This window comes from Salvelinus fontinalis, chromosome 21 (genome assembly GCF_029448725.1).
Source record: "Salvelinus fontinalis isolate EN_2023a chromosome 21, ASM2944872v1, whole genome shotgun sequence".
Lineage (NCBI taxonomy): Eukaryota > Metazoa > Chordata > Actinopteri > Salmoniformes > Salmonidae > Salvelinus > Salvelinus fontinalis.
The window spans coordinates 5,367,144-5,387,233 of NC_074685.1; the positions used below are offsets into that span (position 1 = coordinate 5,367,144).

At 47.5% G+C, this 20,090-nt stretch overlaps 1 protein-coding gene across 1 annotated transcript in view; it reads right to left on the reverse strand.

The window, feature by feature from the left end:
- Positions 1–315: 315 nt before the first annotated feature.
- Positions 316–20,090, reverse strand: part of LOC129818074 (ceramide glucosyltransferase-like) — a 47,738-nt gene continuing 27,963 nt past the window's right edge. Inside the window, exons 4-9 of the mRNA XM_055873626.1 lie at positions 13,811–13,912; positions 10,051–10,163; positions 6,655–6,833; positions 5,333–5,419; positions 4,808–4,994; positions 316–4,377 (exon numbers count right to left, since the gene is read on the reverse strand). Coding sequence (XP_055729601.1) covers positions 4,207–4,377; positions 4,808–4,994; positions 5,333–5,419; positions 6,655–6,833; positions 10,051–10,163; positions 13,811–13,912 — 839 coding nt within the window. The 3' untranslated portion in view covers positions 316–4,206. The remainder of the gene's footprint in view (positions 4,378–4,807; positions 4,995–5,332; positions 5,420–6,654; positions 6,834–10,050; positions 10,164–13,810; positions 13,913–20,090) is intronic.

Here is a 20,090-nt window from a genome sequence, read left to right on the forward strand (position 1 = left end):
TGGTGTCCGGCCCGAGACCTTCCCTGGGCTAAGACCCTGGTGTCCGGTCTGAGACCTTCCCTGGGATAAGACCCTGGTGTCCGGCCCGAGACCTTCCCTGGGATAAGACCCTGGTGTCCGGCCCGAGACCTTCCCTGGGATAAGACCCTGGTGTCCGGCCTGAGACCTTCCCTGGGATAAGACCCTGGTGTCCGGCCTGAGACCTTCCCTGGGATAAGACCATGGTGTTGCACCACGTCAGACCGCTACCTCCCTAGCTCGGTCATGACAAAATTATATGGTTCTGTTTTGTCGTATCTATCAGGCGGGGGGGGGGGGGGGGGGGGGGGGGAATCCCAAAATGGCACCCTATTCCCTATACACTGAGTGGACAAAACATTAAGAACACCTGCTCTTTCCATTGACACAGAACTGACCAGGTGAATCCAGGTGAACTCTGTGATCCCCTTATTGATGTCACCTGTTAAATCCACTTCAATCAGTGTAGATGAAGGGGAGGAGACGGGTTAAAGCAGGATTTTTAAGCCTTGAGACAAATGAGACATGGATTGTGTATGTGTGTCATTCAGAGAGTGAATGGACAAGACAAAAGATTTAAGTTTGTGTCAAGAACTGCAATGCTTCTGGGGTTTTTCACACTCAACAGTTTCCCGGGTGTATCAAGAATGGTTCACCACCCAAAGGGCATCCAGCAGTCAACTTGACACAAACTGTGGGAAGCATTGGAGTCAACATGGGCCAGCATCCCCGTGGAACGCTTTTGACACCTTTGTAGAGTCCATGCCCCGACGAACTAAGGCTGTTCTGAGGTCACGTGACCTCTCTTTTGACTAAATAAATATCGTATTTCCTTCAGTCAGTCGACAGGTCACAATCACTGTGCTGATAATGTAGTCAGCCGGGTCATTGTAAATATGGTGCATGGTTGTGGCACAGGGTTACTTTGTTCACTACACTTTTAGCCAGCGGGAAAACCTCTTGCTGAGGTAACTAAATCAAAGTTGCCATTTTGTTTTGGGAGTGGGAGGCACCCAGAACCTTCTCATTAGACCTGTCTGTATATAGTCATTAGACCCGTCTGTCTGTCTGTATATAGTCATTAGACCCGTCTGTCTGTCTGTATATAGTCATTAGACCCGTCTGTATATTCCTCATGTCCTCTCTCCCCCCAGACCTGATTAGGATTATCTGGCTCACCATTGGGTCTATGTCCCAAATTGCACCCTATCCCCTATTTAGTGCATTACTTTTGACCAGGGCTCTGGTCCAATTTGGGACACATCCAGGGACTTTCTGAGCTCAACATGTTAACGCTCTACTGATTCATCTCATAGAATAATGAATAGCAGCTGATTATCTGACTTCACAATACTGCTCTATGTCCAGACAGCCTGGGGAGGGAGGGAGAGAGGGAGAGGCAGGGAGGCTACGTGAGAGTGAGAGAGAAAGGCAGGGAGGCTACGTGAGAGTGAGAGAGAAAGGCAGGGAGGCTACGTGAGAGTGAGAGAGAAAGGCAGGGAGGCTACGTGAGAGAGAGAGAGGCAGGGAGGCTACGTGAGAGTGAGAGAGAGGCAGGGAGGCTACGTGAGAGTGAGACAGGGAGGCTACGTGAGAGTGAGAGAGAGGCAGGGAGGCTACGTGAGAGTGAGAGAGAAAGGCAGGGAGGCTACGTGAGAGAGAGAGAGGCAGGGAGGCTACGTGAGAGTGAGACAGGGAGGCTACGTGAGAGTGAGAGAGAGGCAGGGAGGCTACGTGAGAGTGAGACAGGGAGGCTACGTGAGAGAGAGGCAGGGAGGCTACGTGAGAGTGAGAGAGAGGCAGGGAGGCTACGTGAGAGAGAGAGAGGCAGGGAGGCTACGTGAGAGTGAGAGAGAGGCAGGGAGGCTACGTGAGAGTGAGACAGGGAGGCTACGTGAGAGTGAGAGAGAGGCAGGGAGGCTACGTGAGAGTGAGACAGGGAGGCTACGTGAGAGAGAGAGAGGCAGGGAGGCTACGTGAGAGTGAGAGAGAAAGGCAGGGAGGCTACATGAGAGTGAGAGAGAAAGGCAGGGAGGCTACGTGAGAGTGAGAGAGAGGCAGGGAGGCTACGTGAGAGTGAGAGAGAGGCAGGGAGGCTACGTGAGAGTGAGAGAGAGGCAGGGAGGCTACGTGAGAGTCAGAGAGGGAGGCAGGGAGGCTACATGGGCAGTGAGAGAGAGAGAGGAAGGGAGAGAAAGAGAGAGAGAGAGGGAGAGAGAGGGAGAGGGAGAGGGAGAGGGAGAGAGAGAGGGAGAGAGAGAGAGAGGGAGAGAGAGAGAGAGAGAGAGAGGGAGGCTACATGGGCAGTGAGAGAGAGGGAGCGAGGGAGAGATATACATAATATAGATATAAAAAGTATTCACCTTAAAAAGGTATTCTCTCGTATGTATAGGTTTGCCATCCAACCCCAGAGTCTAAGCCTGGTAGCACAGTAGTCATATTATGTATACAGTCACACGATAAAAGACCTAGGGTTGTGTCACAAATGGAACCCTGTTCACAATACATAGTGCACTACAGAGCTACATGGGACCAGGTCAAAAGCAGTAAATGATAGGGAATAGGGTACCATTGTGGACGCACACCCTACAGCTATAGAACTTCCACACTACACAATGTGACACGAATGAAATGGAGGCAGAAGATAGAAACGTATGGGAAAAAAATTCTCCTCACCAAAAAAAACACACTTTTAAACCCCCCAAAATGGTTTCTGCCTAAACTTTATATTGCTGCCTGTCTTGTTGTGTTTAAATGACAGCACACTGACAGACCAGACAGGGGAACTTCACAGGAGTGAAGGTGGAACGGAGCGTCATACTGTAGGGTCGGGCTTTTGTTCCAACCCTGCACTAAAAACACACCCAATCAGCTAATCAAATGGTCCAGACCCAAAGTGTGTTAGTGCTGGGTTGTAATAAAAACCTTGCACAACCAGGAAGTAACTCTCCAGCTAGCGAAGCAGGAAACTCCTGATGAGGAAAGTACAGCTGTGATCTTGTCGGCTCAGATAACTACAGATCAGAGTACCAGCACATGGCTTGAAAATAAATCTGACCAGGCAACAACAACAAAAAAAATGGAGCAAAGGGAATTCATAAATTGTAGTTCTCATATTTAAAAAATATATATTTTTAAAGTGAGTGGAGAATGATTTTATTCTAGTTAGTGCTGCTTGAGACTTAGCGATATTGTACCAACATATTAATGATAGCCCAGTGAAACTTACAGTAAGAAGTGTACATCTTACCCCCAAAGCCTGGCTGAAGAGAGTCACGCTATTTGCAAATGGCACCCTATTCCCTTTATAGGGCCCATTGGGCTCTGGTCAAAAGTAGTGCACTACATAGGGAATAGGGTGCATTTGGGACACAGGCCGGACACAGCCCACAACCCGGTCTCCCTATTGGAGAATCGTCCAAGCAAGAGTTTTAAATAAAAAAACAGGAAAGACAAGCAACAGTAACATAAAGAATGAAAACATTTAACAAGCAGGTTAAAAACAGCCAAAAGCTTTGGATGATTCCAAAGCTGTTTCTTTCTTCTTAACGTTACCATCTCTTTGTCCGCGTCCCGAATGGTAACCTACGGCTCTTATAGTCCACTACTGTTGAGCAGAGCAGAAAGTATGGGCAAGTGTGGGCCCAGGTCAGAAAGTGCACTATGTAGGGTACCATCCGGGACACGGGTCTCAGTCTGTGTCTGGGTATTGTCTCTGGCCCCTGGGGGTGATTGGACCCAGGGTATTGTCTCTGGCCCCTGGGGGTGATTGGACCCAGGGTATTGTCTCTGGCCCCTGGGGGTGATTGGACCCAGGGTATTGTCTCTGGTCCCTGGGGGTGATTGGACCCAGGGTATTGTCTCTGGCCCCTGGGGGTGATTGGACCCAGGGTATTGTCTCTGGCCCCTGGGGGGTGATTGGACCCAGGGTATTGTCTCTGGCCCCTGGGGGGTGATTGGACCCAGGGTATTGTCTCTGGCCCCTGGGGGTGATTGGACCCAGGGTATTGTCTCTGGCCCCTGGGGGTGATTGGACCCAGGGTATTGTCTCTGACCCCTGGGGGGTGATTGGACCCAGGGTATTGTCTCTGGCCCCTGGGGGTGATTGGACCCAGGGTATTGTCTCTGGCCCCTGGGGGTGATTGGACCCCGGGTATTGTCCCTGTAGGTGGGACTCATGCAGTACAGCTATACGTCCAGGATCTCGTCGGCCGTACCCCCACATCGTAACCTGTAGCGCCCCGTCCTCCAGCTGATGGTGGGGTCCCACAGGGCCGACAGGAAGATCTGGATGGTCATGGACTCTCTGATGAACCAGGCTACGGCGTAGTCCAGTTTGGAGAAGGCCGGCGCACCGCCCTGTGACACGGAATAAAGGAATATGGTTTCTATCCAGCTTGATTCTTCATGTTTCTGTCTCAAGTTACAGGAAGTCGTCGCTAATCGAGTCGCTTAACTTTCAAACTTCTCTGGCGCTAGCTAGCACTGGGCTGTACAGATTAAACCTCTGGCTCTAGCTAGCACTGGGCTGTACAGATTAAACCTCTGGCTCTAGCTAGCACTGGGCTGTACAGATTAAACCTCTGGCTCTAGCTAGCACTGGACAGATTAAGTGTGTAAATGTGAAAGCAGCTATTGAGAGTTAGAGAGTACGCCATCTGGTACCTAAACCTGTCTGTGGACCCCTCGAAGCTGAATGTAGTCAGAGATTAACCATACCAGACACACTCTGTCTGTGTGTGTGTGTGTGTGTGTGTGTGTGTGTGTGTGTGTGTGTGTGTGTGTGTACCTGGACTCCTCGGAGCTGGATGTAATCAGAGATGAACCACGCCAGACAGTGGCACATGAAGAAGACCATAATATCCCAGTGGAATACGTGATGCGCCGCCCAGCCAATGATCAGGCTGGCTAGGAAACACTCCGAGATGGGCTCACAGATGGTGGCGGGGAGCATGTTGATACGAAGCTTGGCCCATCTGAGAGGGACACCATAGTAGAAACTGAAGAATTATCCCCAAATGTAGCAGGCCAGTCAGTGGACTTCAAAATGGACTATTAGGAGACTAATACAAAAGCTAAATAAACATGTTGAAATAAACTAGAACAAAGCTCAGTTCCTGGAGGGTTGTGTCTGCTGTCGTCTTCACGGATCCATCAAGTCCAAAGAAGAGTGAAATCACACAGACCCGTGTCCCTCCGGGAACTCAGTTTGACACCCCTGCTCTAGAACAATGGGTGTGTGTGACGTTTTACATCTCTGGGTCGTTGACTGTGGGTTATGGGGGGACAAACACAAAGCCCACCGATGACTTACCTGATCATGCGGGACTGGAACTGAGCAATCGAATAGGACCCAGAGTTCTGCATGGCTACCTGTGTTGCCATGGAGAACTTCCATCCCCTGTGAGAAAAGGGAGGGACAAAAAGGAAACCGTGAGCCTTCAGTTAAAAAAGGGGAAGTTCAAGTTGCAATCACTCCCATTGGTTGTTAAAAAGGGGAAGTTCAAGTTGCAATCACTCCCATTGGTTGTTAAAAAGGGGAAGTTCAAGTTGCAATCACTCCCATTGGTTGTTAAAAAGGGGAAGTTCAAGTTGCAATCACTCCCATTGGTTGTTAAAAAGGGGAAGATCAAGTTGCAATCACTCCCATTGGTTGTTAGCTAGCAGTGGTTTGGGTTAAGTTTAGCTGGCGTTTCTAGTGTCGGTTTACAGAAAACCGACCGTGGATTACAGTTTGTCCCGGCCTATATTCAGGGTGAGGAACCTTCATTATGGACTTCTCGTTGAGACCATGATCTCATTCCAAGGGGAGGACGAGAGACAGGCTCCTAGGGGGAGGACGAGAGGCAGGCCACCGTGTCGGGGGAGGACGAGAGGCAGGCCACCGTGCCGGGGGAGGACGAGAGGCAGGCCACCGTGCCGGGGGAGGACGAGAGGCAGGCCACCGTGCCGGGGGAGGACGAGAGGCAGGCCACCGTGCCGGGGGAGGACGAGAGGCAGGCCACCGTGCCGGGGGAGGACGAGAGGCAGGCCACCGTGCCGGGGGAGGACGAGAGGCAGGCCACCGTGCCGGGGGAGGACGAGAGGCAGGCCACCGTGCCGGGGGAGGACGAGAGGCAGGCCACCGTGCCGGGGGAGGACGAGAGGCAGGCCACCGTGCCGGGGGAGGACGAGAGGCAGGCCACCCTGTCGGGGGAGGGCGAGAGGCAGGCCACCGTGCCGGGGGAGGGCGAGAGGCAGGCCACCGTGCCGGGGGAGGGCGAGAGGCAGGCCACCGTGCCGGGGGAGGGCGAGAGGCAGGCCACCGTGCCGGGGGAGGACGAGAGGCAGGCCACCGTGCCGGGGGAGGACGAGAGGCAGGCCACCGTGCCGGGGGAGGACGAGAGGCAGGCCACCGTGCCGGGGGTGGACGAGAGGCAGGCCACCGTGCCGGGGGTGGACGAGAGGCAGGCCACCGTGCCGGGGGTGGACGAGAGGCAGGCCACCGTGCCGGGGGTGGACGAGAGGCAGGCCACCGTGTCGGGGGAGGACGAGAGACAGGCCACCGTGTCGGTAGCGCTAACGCGTCAACTCCTCCTAGGGCTAGCGTGTCAACGCCTCCTCGGGCTAACGTGGAAGATAAAGTAATGACTGCACCTGTCAGCGATAGCCTTCGCCATGAAGTAGTCCTCAGCGATGTATTGAGCGAAGGCGATCAGCCCTCCAGCCTGGTCCAGGATATCTTTCCTCATCAGACAGGACATCCCGGTCACACACTTAATACCCGTCACGTTGGCTGAGATGTAGGAGCGCGGGTGGGAGGTGCCAAAATACACCTGTTAGAAAATGGAGGTAGATTACTGGTAGGACAGATTACTGATCATTTAGACAGACCTAAGACCCCCAGGGATCATTAACTAGATTCAGCCACGGGCCGATTCTTTCTCGAGTGGACGGTCAGGAGGCCGGATCATAATTAACAAATCATTTGTCGACTCTAAATTGGCTGCAATGCGGCCAAACAGATATAATACTAAAACATAATCACATTACATTTGTATACAATCACAAACTCGGCAAAAAAAGAAACTGTCCCTTTTTCAGGATGGCAACAACTGCCCGAGTTACACCAGGAACATACAATGCCTCCATCAGTGCTAAGACTGTCCGCAATAGGCTGAGGTCGGCTGGACTGAGGGCTTGTAGGCTGTTGTAAGGCAGGTCCTCACCAGACATCACCGGCAACAACGTCGCCTATGGGCACAAACCCACCGTCGCTGGACCAGACAGGACTGGCAAAAAGTGCTCTTCCTTGACGAGTCGCGGTTTTGTCTCACCAGGGGTGATGGTCGGATTTGCGTTTATCGTCGAAGGAATGAGCGTTACACTGAGGCCTGTACTCTGGAGCGGGATCGATTTGGAGGTGGAGGGTCCGTCATAGTCTGGGGCGGTGTGTCACAGCATCATCGGACTGAACTTGTCATTGCAGGCAATCTCAACACTGTGCGTTACAGGGAAGACATCCTCCTCCCTCATGTGGTACCCTTCCTACAGGCTCACCCTGACATGACCCTCCAGCATGACAATGCCACCAGCCATACTGCTCATTCTGTGTGTGATTTCCTGCAAGACAGGAATGTCAGTGTTCTGCTATGGCCAGCGAATCCCATTGAGCACGTCTGGGACCTGTTGGATCGGAGGGTGAGGGCTAGGGCCATTCCCCACAGAAATGTCTGGGAACTTGCAGGTGCCTTGGTGGAAGAGTGGGGTAACATATCACAGCAAGAACTGGCAAATCTGGTGCAGTCCACAAGGAGGAGATGCACTGCAGTACTTAATGCAGCTGGTGGCCACCAGATACTGACTTTTGATTTTGATCCCCCCCCTTTGTTCAGGGACACATTATTCCATTTCTGTTAGTCACATGTCTGTGGAATTTGTTCTGTTTATATCTCAGTTGTTGAATCTTGTTATGTTCATACAAATATTTACACATGTTAAGTTTGCTGAAAATAAACGCAGTTGACAGTTAGAGGACGTTTCTTTTATATATATTTATTTAGTTTATATATATATAATGCGTGGGACTACTTTGGAAAAGATTTTCAAAATCAGCTGATTCGCTGGTGTTTTTAGTCTTCTGTCCATCTCCCCCAAAAATAAGTAAATATTTTTTGTTGCTCAGAAAGCAATAATTGTAAAAAATAAAGAAAAACCCTTGAATGAGTTGGTGCGTCTAAACTTTTCACTGGTACCGTACGTGTGTTTTTGTTGTCAGGTGTACTTGGGCAAGTTCTAGGGCAGGTTTCCTCAACTGGCGGCTCGCTGGTGATTTTATTTGCAAATAAATAAATAAAAAATCCTACAAATGTGATTTTCTGGATTTTTTCCCCCCTCATTTTGTCTGTCATAGTTGAAGTGTACCTATGATGAAAATGACAGGCCTCTCTCATCTTTTTAAAGTGGGAGAACTTGCACAATTGGTGGCTGACTAAATACTTTGTTGCCCTACTGTACATGTCGGGATATTATTTTTGACTATATATATAAATGCGATATTGTCAAAACGATATTATATATATCGTTTTGACAATAATCGCAATATTATTTGTGTGCTCATTGGCTGTACCTGAACCAAAATCCCAGTATTTTTCCTTCATGTTCTCCATTTTCTTTTTAAACAGGAAGCCAAATTAATTTTCAGCGTCGACTTTCCCTCCTTATGGCTCTCGACAACTTGAACGCGCCTCCGAGAGGAATAACTCTCACACAGAACACACCACAACAAGCCGACTAGGTAAACAACCATTCTACTATGGGGGGGGGGGGGGTTGTCTGATTTTGTTTTAATAACATTGCAGAAATAGTAGCAGTGGAAAGTTAAATCCTGAGTGATGAAATAGGAGGCTTGGAATGACTTCACCAGCAGTTACATTAGGCACCACAGTGCCGTCGTGGTACTCAATCTATCAAATATAATGTATTTTTAAAGCCATTTTAACATCAGCTAATATCTCAAAGTGCTGTACAGAAACCCAGCCTAAAACCCCAAACAGCAAGCAATGCAGGTGTAGAAGCACGGTGGCTAGGAAAAACTCCCTAGAAATTAAATACTAGTTTAGTTCCCTTCATCTGACCATCGGATTGTCAGCAACAGTCATACAGGTCAGCTCTGTGCACCCAGCGTAACATAGAAAATACAATATTTGAGAATACATTTATTTGGGGAATATATTTAGTTTCTTTAATTCCTAACATCCTCGCCGCTTCGTCAAAACGCACTGGAGAAGGTCAGAAGGGAGGGACCTTAAACCTTCTCTAGCTAAACACTGGAGAAGGGAGGGACCATAAACCTTCTCTAGCTAAACACTGGAGAAGATCAGAAGGGAGGGACCGTAAACCTTCTCTAGCTAAACGCTGGAGAAGATCAGAAGGGAGGGACCGTAAACCTTCCCTAGCTAAACACTGGAGAAGATCAGAAGGGAGGGACTGTAAACCTTCCCTAGCTAAACACTGGAGAAGGGAGGGACCGTAAACCTTCCCTAGCTAAACACTGGAGAAGATCGGAAGGGAGGGACCTTAAACCTTCTCTAGCTAAACACTGGAGAAGGGAGGGACCATAAACCTTCTCTAGCTAAACACTGGAGAAGATCAGAAGGGAGGGACCTTAAACCTTCCCTAGCTAAACGCTGGAGAAGATCGGAAGGGAGGGACTGTAAACCTTCCCTAGCTAAACACTGGAGAAGGTCAGAAAGGAGGGACCGTAAACCTTCCCTAGCTAAACACTGGAGAAGGTCAGAAAGGGAGGGACTGTAAACCTTCTCTAGCTAAACACTGGAGAAGAAGGTCGGAAGGAAGGGACCGTAAACCTTCTCTAGCTAAACGCTGGAGAAGATCAGAAGGGAGGGACTGTAAACCTTCTCTAGCTAAACACTGGAGAAGAAGGTCGGAAGGAAGGGACCTTAAACCTTCTCTAGCTAAACACTGGAGAAGGAAGCGAGGAAGGAAATGGCAGAAAGATGAACTGAGGTTGAAGAGTCTACGGACACTCACCTGTTCTAGTGTAGCAGCGAAGCCCTGTCTGTCGGCCACGTAGGGAAGGCCATGGACTAACCCCACCTTCTCCGTCATCTGATAGGCCATATCCGTCAGGGTGTCGGGTTTCACTGGGGAGGGAAGAGGACAGGATTGGCCAATCAATCGTTTGTCAACAAAAGCGTTTACAAAATCAGGCAACGGGATTAAAACGAACTTATCAAAGTATTTCATCCAATTACAGTATTTGAATCAAATAGTAACATGTTTGTAAGTAAAAGCAATCAAAGCCTGATGATCTACAGTTGAAGTCGGAAGTTACGTACATTGAGGTTGGAGTCATTAAAAGTCGTTTTTCAACCACTTCACAAATTTCTTGTTAACAAACTATAGTTTTGGCAAGTCGGTTAGGACTTCCACTTTGTGCATGACACAAGTCATTTTTCCAACAATTGTTTACAGACGAATTATTTCACTTATAATTCACTTTATCACAATTCCAGTGGGTCAGAAGTTTACATACACTACGTTGACTGTGCCTTTAAACAGCTTGGAAATTTCCAGAAAATGATGTCATGGCTTTAGAAGCTTCTGATATGATAGTTGACATCATTTGAGTCAATTGGAGGTGTACCTGTGGATGTATTTCAAGGCCTACCTTCAAACTCAGTGCCTCTTTGCTTGACATCATGGGAAAATCAAAAGAAATCAGCCAAGACCTCAGAAAAATAATTGTAGACCTCCACAAGTCTGGTTCATCCTCGGGAACAATTTCCAAACGCCTGAAGGTACCATGTTCATCTGTACAAACAATAGTACACAAGTATAAACACCATGGGACCACGCAGCCGTCATACCGCTCTGGAAGGAGACACGTTCTGTCTCCTAGAGATGAACGTACTTTGTGCAAAAAGTGCAAATCAATCCCAGGACAGCAAAGGACCTTGTGAAGATGCTGGAGGAAACAGGTACAAAAGTATCTATATTCACAGTAAAACAAGTCCTATATTGACATAACCTGAAAGGCCATTCAGCAAGGAAGAAGCCACCGCTCCAAAAACGCCAGACTACAGTTTGCAACTTCACATGGGGACAAACATCGTACTTTTTGGAGAAATGTCCTCTGGTCTGATGAAACATGTTTGGCCATAATGACCATCGTTATGTTTGGAGGAAAAAGGGGGAGGCTTGCAAGCCGAAGAACACCATCCCAACCGTGAAGCACGGGGGTGGCAGCATCATGTTGTGGGGGTGCTTTGCTGCAGGAGGGGCTGGTGCACTTCACAAAATAGATGGCATCATGAGTCTGGAAAATGATGTGGATATATTGAAGCAGCATCTCAAGACATCAGTCAGGAAGTTAAAGCTTGGTCGCAAATGGGTCTTCCAAATGGACAATGATCCCAAGCATACTTCCAAAGTTGTGGGAAAATGGCTTAAGGACAACAAGGTCAAGGTATTGGAGTGGCCATCACAAAGCCCTGACCTCAAACCTACAGAACATTTGTGGGAAGAACTGAAAAAGCGTGTGCGAGCAAGGAGGCCGACAAACCTGACTAAGTTACACCAGCTCTGTCTGGAGGAATGGCTCAAAATGCACCCAACTTATTGTGGGAAGCTTGTGGAAGGCTACCCAAAACATTTGACCCAAGTTAAACTATTTAAAAAGGCAATGCTACCAAATACTAATTGAGTGTATGTAAACTTCTGACCCACTGGGAATGTGATGAAATAAATAAAAGCTGAAATAATTAATTCTCTCTACTATAATTCTGACATTTCACATTCTTAAAATAAAGTGGTGATCCTAACTGACCTGAGACAGGGAATTTTTACTAGGATTAAATGTCAGGAATTGTGAAAAACTGAGTTTAAATGTATTTGGCTAAGGTGTATGTAAAACGGAGTTTAAATGTATTTGTCTGTAAAACTTCCGACTTCAACTGTAGGTTCAAAACTAGAGCTGAAAGGGACCTCCATTATCTAATGAGAAACACATCAGCCCTAGGGATAAGACACACATCAGCCCTAGGGATAAGACACACATCAGCCCTAGGGATAAGACACACATCAGCCCTAGGGATAAGAAGCACATCAACCCTAGGGATAAGAAACACATCAGCCCTAGGGATAAGAAACACATCAGCCCTAGGGATAAGAAACACATCAGCCCTAGGGATAAGAAACACATCAGCCCTAGGGATAAGAAACACATCAGCCCTAGGGATAAGAAACACATCAGCCCTAGGGATAAGAAACACATCAGCCCTAGGGATAAGAAACACACATCAGCCCTAGGGATAAGAAACACACATCAGCCCTTGGGATAAGAAACACACATCAGCCCTAGGGATAAGAAACACACATCAGCCCTTGGGATAAGAAACACACATCAGCCCTAGGGATAAGAAACACGTGATAAGACACACATCAGCCCTAGGGATAAGAAACACATCAGCCCTAGGGATAAGAAACACATCAGCCCTAGGGATAAGACACACATCAGCCCTAGGGATAAGACACACATCAGCCCTAGGGATAAGACACACATCAGCCCTAGGGATAAGACACACATCAGCCCTAGGGATAAGACACACATCAGCCCTAGGGATAAGAAACACATCAGCCCTAGGGATAAGAAACACATCAGCCCTAGGGATAAGAAACACATGTGATAAGACACACATCAGCCCTAGGGATAAGAAACACATCAGCCCTAGGGATAAGAAACACATCAGCCCTAGGGATAAGACACACATCAGCCCTAGGGATAAGACACACATCAGCCCTAGGGATAAGACACACATCAGCCCTAGGGATAAGACACACATCAGCCCTAGGGATAAGAAACACATCAGCCCTAGGGATAAGAAACACATCAGCCCTAGGGATAAGAAACACATCAGCCCTAGGGACAAGAAGCACATCAACCCTAGGGATAAGAAACACACATCAGCCTTAGGGACAAGAAGCACATCAACCCTAGGGATAAGAAACACACATCAGCCCTAGGGATAAGAAACACACATCAGCCCTAGGGATAAGAAACACACATCAGCCCTAGGGATAAGAAACACACATCAGCCCTAGGGATAAGAAACACGTGATAAGACACACATCAGCCCTAGGGATAAGAAACACATCAGCCCTAGGGATAAGAAACACATCAGCCCTAGGGATAAGAAACACATCAGCCCTAGGGATAAGAAACACATCAGCCCTAGGGATAAGAAACACATCAGCCCTAGGGATAAGACACACATCAGCCCTAGGGATAAGAAACACATGTGATAAGACACACATCAGCCCTAGGGATAAGAAACATCAGCCCTAGGGATAAGAAACACATCAGCCCTAGGGATAAGACACACATCAGCCCTAGGGATAAGAAACACATCAGCCCTAGGGATAAGAAACACATCAGCCCTAGGGATAAGAAACACATCAGCCCTAGGGATAAGAAACACATCAGCCCTAGGAATAAGAAACACATCAGCCCTAGGAATAAGAAACACATCAGCCCTAGGGATAAGAAACACATCAGCCCTAGGGATAAGAAACACATCAGCCCTAGGAATAAGAAACACATCAGCCCTAGGAATAAGAAACACATCAGCCCTAGGGATAAGAAACACATCAGCCCTAGGGATAAGAATGATGAAATTGGAGTAAGAATGCGTACCAAATGGCACCCTATTCCCTATGCAGTGCACTACTTTTGACCAGGGTAGTATGTAGGAAATAGGGCACCATTTGGGACACCGTGTTAGTTTCCTACCTCGTATTCCGCTGTCGCAGATCCACACCAGGTCATGCTTTGCCCCCTCATAACCTGGCATCAGGTTATTAATCTTGGGGTTGATGCCAACCTTCTTCCCTCCTGGAATGGAAAGAAACAATGTCAGCTTTCTGGCCTGAAGTGTCCTAGCCATAACGACTGTGTCACTGATCGCCAGACTGATCGCCAGACTGACCGTCGCTGACCGCCAGACTGACCGCCAGACTGACCGCCAGACTGACCGTCGCTAATCGCCAGACTGACCGTCGCTGATCGCCAGACTGACCGTCGCTGATCGCCAGACTGACCGTCGCTGATCGCCAGACTGACCGTCGCTGATCGCCAGACTGACCGTCGCTGACCGCCAGACTGATCCCCAGAGACATTCTCTTAAACCTGTATTCTTTCACTTCCCTTTAAAGCAGAAATCCTTAAAACGGAGAAACTTCCACTTCCTTTTGCAATATTACAACAAAGGAGTCACATCAAACAGCGAACCCTGTCTTTTATTCTCTGACATCATTGCACACGCTATAGAAGAGCAGAATATGTACTGCAACTAATTTTTACCCACGATGCAACAAAACAAAAGAAGGTGCTGGGGTGAACAGCTGTTTCCTCCTTTAGGATCTCACCTTACGGACAAATAGGATTGGGTCAGGGTCGTCTGTTAAACTAAATGGACACGCCAAGCCGGTCAGTCTAACAGATGGGCAGAGAGTATAAAGGTCACACCAAGCCGTCCAGTCTCTAACAGATGGGCAGAGAGTATAAAGGTCACACCAAGCCGGTCAGTCTCTAACAGATGGGCAGAGAGTATAAAGGTCACACCAAGCCGTTCAGTCTCTAACAGATGGGCAGAGAGTATAAAGGTCACACCAAGCCGGTCAGTCTCTAACAGATGGGCAGAGAGTATGTCCCCAGTCCGCCCGGCCTTGCTGCTATTCCAGTTTCAACTGTTTCTGCCTGCGGTTACGAAACCCCTACCTGTCCCAGACCTGCTGTTTTCAACTCTTAATGATCGGCTATGAAAAGCCAACTGAGATTTATTCCTGATTATTATTTGACCATGCTTGTCATTTATGAACATTTTGAAAATCTTGGCTCTCTCTAATTTTCTCCTTCTCTCGGAGGACCTGAGCCCTAGGATCATACGTCGGGACTACCGGCCGTGGTGACTCCTTGCTGCCCCCAGTCCGCCTGGCCTTGCTGCTATTCCAGTTTCAACTCTTCTGCCTGCGGTTATGGAACCCCTACCTGTCCCAGACCTGTTGTTTTTCAACTCTTAATGATCAGCTATGAAAAGCCAACTGAAAATTATTCATGATTATTATTTGACCATGCTTGTCACTTATGAACATTTTTGAACATCTTGGCATAGTTCTGTTATAATCTCCACCCGGCACAGCCAGAAGAAGACTGGCCACCCCTCATAGCCTGGTTCCTCTCTAGGTTTCTTCCTAGGTTTTGGCCTTTCTAGGGAGTTTTTCCTAGCCAGCGTGCTTCTACACCTGCAATCTAGCTGTTTGGGGTTTTAGGCTGGGTTTCTGTACAGCACTTCGAGATATTATCTGATGTACGAAGGGCTATATAAAATAAAATTGATTGATATAAAGGTCACACCAAGCCGTTCAGTCTAACAGATGAGCAGAGAGTATAAAGGTCACACCAAGCCGTCCAGTCTCTAACAGATGAGCAGAGAGTATAAAGGTCACACCAAGCCGTCCAGTCTAACAGATGGGCAGAGAGTATAAAGGTCACACCAAGCCGGTCAGTCTCTAACAGATGGGCAGAGAGTATAAAGGTCACACCAAGCCGTCCAGTCTAACAGATGAGCAGAGAGTATAAAGGTCACACCAAGCCGGTCAGTCTCTAACAGATGGGCAGAGAGTATAAAGGTCACACCAAGCCGGTCAGTCACTAACAGATGGGCAGAGAGTATAAAGGTCACACCAAGCCGTCCAGTCTCTAACAGATGGGCAGAGAGTATAAAGGTCACACCAAACCGGTCAGTCACTAACAGATGGGCAGAGAGTATAAAGGTCACACCAAGCCGTCCAGTCTAACAGATGAGCAGAGAGTATAAAGGTCACACCAAGCCGTCCAGTCTCTAACAGATGGGCAGAGAGTATAAAGGTCACACCAAGCCGGTCAGTCTCTAACAGATGAGCAGAGAGTATAAAGGTCACACCAAGCCGTCCAGTCTCTAACAGATGGGCAGAGAGTATAAAGGTCACACCAAGCCGTTCAGTCTAACAGATGGGCAGAGAGTATAAAGGTCACACCAAGCCGTCCAGTCTCTAACAGATGAGCAGAGAGTATAAAGGTCACACCAAGCCGTCCAGTCTCTGACAGATGAGCAGAGAGTATAAAGGTCACACCAAGCCGTTCAGTCTAACAGATGGGCAGAGAGTATAAAGGTCACACCAAGCCGTCCAGTCTCTAACAGATGAGCAGAGAGTATAAAGGTCACACCAAGCCGTCCAGTCTCTGACAGATGGTCAGAGAGTATAAAGGTCACACCAAGCCGGTCAGTCTAACAGATGGTCAGAGAGTATAAAGGTCACACCAAGCCGGTCAGTCTAACAGATGGTCAGAGAGTATAAAGGTCACACCAAGCCGTTCAGTCTAACAGATGGGCAGAGAGTATAAAGGTCACACCAAGCCGGTCAGTCTCTAACAGATGGTCAGAGAGTATAAAGGTCACACCAAGCCGGTCAGTCACTAACAGATGGGCAGAGAGTATAAAGGTCACACCAAGCCGGTCAGTCACTAACAGATGGGCAGAGAGTATAAAGGTCACACCAAGCCGGTCAGTCTCTAACAGATGGGCAGAGAGTATTAAGGTCACACCAAGCCGTCCAGTCTCTGACAGATGGTCAGAGAGTATAAAGGTCACACCAAGCCGTTCAGTCTAACAGATGGGCAGAGAGTAAAAGGTCACACCAATCACTAGGGTTGCACATTTTGGGGAATATGCAGAGGTGAAACTTTCCGTGGGAATTAACGGGAATTAACAGAAATATATGCTAATTAATATTAATACTATTTAGAATTTATATTTTTTATATATATATATATTTACCATATCATATGGAGACAGAAACAGAAACCTTTTACATTATCATAAGTAGACATCATTGCAAATGATTAAATCCTTCCAATATAAATTTAAAAAACGATTTAGTTATGAATTGAACTTTAATTAAATGAGTTGACTCTTCACACAGGATGATTTTACTGAACAACAAAAAGGGAATATTGAATGATCCCCAATGATCCATCGCGTCTCCCAAAAACGTTTTCAACATTCATCTGTAAAAATATAGTCTAGAAACTAAAGCTTTGGTTGTCTTCCTCTCAGGCTTCCATGTCTTCTCCCTGGACCTCCTCAATATCCACCTCTTGAACAGCAGACTCTGAGGCCTCATCTTCACTGTCACTTTCCAACCTTGTTGAGGATGGCTCGTTGTCAGGCTCAAAAAGCCTCAAATTTGCCCGGATAGACAATTCTTCAACCCTTGTATTGGTCAGCCTGTTGCGTGTTTTGGTGTGTCCCCAAACAAGGACCAGTTGCGCTCTGAGGCGGCTGATGTTGGTGGGATTTGGAGGATGATGGAGGCAACAGGGGAAAGAACCTCAGATCCACAAAGTCCCTTCCACCAGGTGGCTGATGAGATATGTTGGCACCACTGCCATATTGCATCTCCATCCCAAAGCCCTTGCTTGGAAGTGTACTTCGTCAGACTGCCCAGAACCTTGTCCTCATCCAGGCCAAGGTGGCGAGACACGGTAGTGATGACACCATAGGCCTTGTTGATCTCTGCAGCAGACAGGATGCTCTTGCCAGCATACTTGGGGTCCAACATGTACGCTGCGGCGTGTTTGGGCTTCAGGCTGAAGTCTTCACGCTTTTTGATGTATTTCAGAACTGCAGTTTCCTCTGCTTGGAGCAACAGTGAAGTGGGCAGGGCAGTACGGATCTCTTCTCTTACATCTGCAAGCAGAGTCTGAACATCAGACAGGATGGCATTGTCTCCCTCAATCCGTGCCATGGCTACTGCTATAGGTTTCAGGCTGCTTACAACTCTCTCTCAAAATACATCATCCAGGAGGATCCTCTTGATGGGGCTATCCATATCGGCAGACTGTGATATGGCCATTTCTTGGAGAGACTCCTTCCCCTCAAGGAGACTGTCAAACATGATGACAACACCACCCCAACGGGTGTTGCTGGGCAGCTTCAATGTGGTGCTCTTATTCTTCTCACTTTGCTTGGTGAGGTAGATTGCTGCTATAACGTGATGACCCTTCACATACCTAACCATTTCCTTGGCTCTCTTGTAGAGTGCATCCATTGTTTTCAGTGCCATGATGTCCTTGAGGAGAAGATTCAATGCATGAGCAGCACAGCCAATGGGTGTTATGTGAGGGTAGGACTCCTCCCACTTTAGACCAAGCAGCCTTCGTGTTGGCAGCATTACCCGTCACCAGTGCAAATACCTTCTGTGGTCCAAGGTCATTGATGACTGCATTCAGCTCCTCTGCAGTTTAGAGACCGGTGTGTCTGTTGTCCCTTGTGTCTGTGCTCTGTAGAATACTGGTTGAGGGGTGGAGATGTAGTTAATTATTCCTTGCCCACGGACATTCGACCACCCATCAGAGATGATTGCAATACAGTCTGCTTTCTCTATGATTTGCTTGACCTTCACTTGAACTCTGTTGAACTCTGCATCCAGTAAATGAGTAGATGAAGCATGTCTGGTTGGAGTGGTGTATGCTGGGTAAAGAACATTCAGAAATCTCTTCCAATACACATTGCCTGTGAGCATCAGAGGTGAACCAGTTGCATACACAGCTCGAGCAAGACATTCATCAGCATTTCTCTGACTACGTTCCTCCATTGAGTTAAAAAAAAAAACATCAGATTCCAGGAAGCCCATGAGCTGTTGCTATCGATAAGGTGTCTGATTCATCATTTTCACTTTGGAAAAAGTCTCTACTTCTATTTGGAGGTTGCTTGTCGTGAGCGCTGATGGAACTTTATGCACTTGGCCAGATGATTCTGCATCTTTGTTGCATTCTTCACATATGATTGGGCACAGTATTTGCAAATGTACACAGCTTTTCCTTCTACATTAGCTGCAGTGAAATGTCTCCACACATCAGATAGTGCCCGTGGCATTTTCCTATAAAGATTATTTAAAAAATGAGTAAAAAAAAACAAATACAATTCCATGTACAGATAAATAGTTAAGCAGTTAGAAGAATCAACTCCTTTGTAAGATAAATGTTTTGAAATGAACCATGTATGGAAACAGGTGAATTAACACTCCCCAGTTATCAGGCTCAAGCAGGGTTAAAACCCACACGGTAGCAAAAACTAACCAGCAGAAATTGTTGACAAGTTAGAAATGATTTAAACACACTTTGCTGTAGGCTACTATTTACTAGTTAACATCAAATCTTGAGTTATGTTGGATTAATTAATATAATAATTAATTGATTCATTCATTCTGGGGATTTTAAGGACATGAAACACACTGCACTCGGAAAGTAGACAGACCATATCCCCTTTTCCACATTGTTACGTTACAGCCTTATTCTGAAGAAACAAATCCTCAAATCTACACAGATTACCCAATAATGACAAAGTGAAAACAAGTTTTTAGAAATGTTTGCACATTTAAAAATATAAAAACTGAAATGCCTTATTTAAATAAGTATTCAGACCCGTTGCTATGAGACTGGAAATGGAGCTCGGGTGCATCTGGATTTTCCTTGATCATCCATGAGATGTTTCTACAACTTGGTGTCCACCTGTGATAAATTCAATTGACTGGACATAATTGGAAAGGCACAAACCCGTCGATACAAGGTCCCACCAGTTGACAGTGCATGTCAGAGCAAAAACCAAGCCAAGAGGTCGAAGGAATTGTCCGTAGAGTTCCGAGACAGGATTGTGTCGAGGCACAGATCTGGGGAAGGGTACCAAAACATTTCTGCGGTCCCCAGGAACACAGGGTCATCCATCATTCTTAAAATGGAAGAAGTTTGGAACCACCAAGACTTTTCATAGAGGTGGCCGCCCGGCCAAACTGACCAATCGGGGGAGAAGGGCCTTGGTAAGGGAGGTGACCAAGAACCCGATGGTTACTCAGACTGAGCTCCCAAGTTCCTCTGTGGAGATGGTTGTCCTTCTTCTCCTAAAGAGTCTCAGACCATGAGAAAGAAGATTCTCTGTTCTGATGAAACCATAATTGAGCTCTTTGGCCTGAAT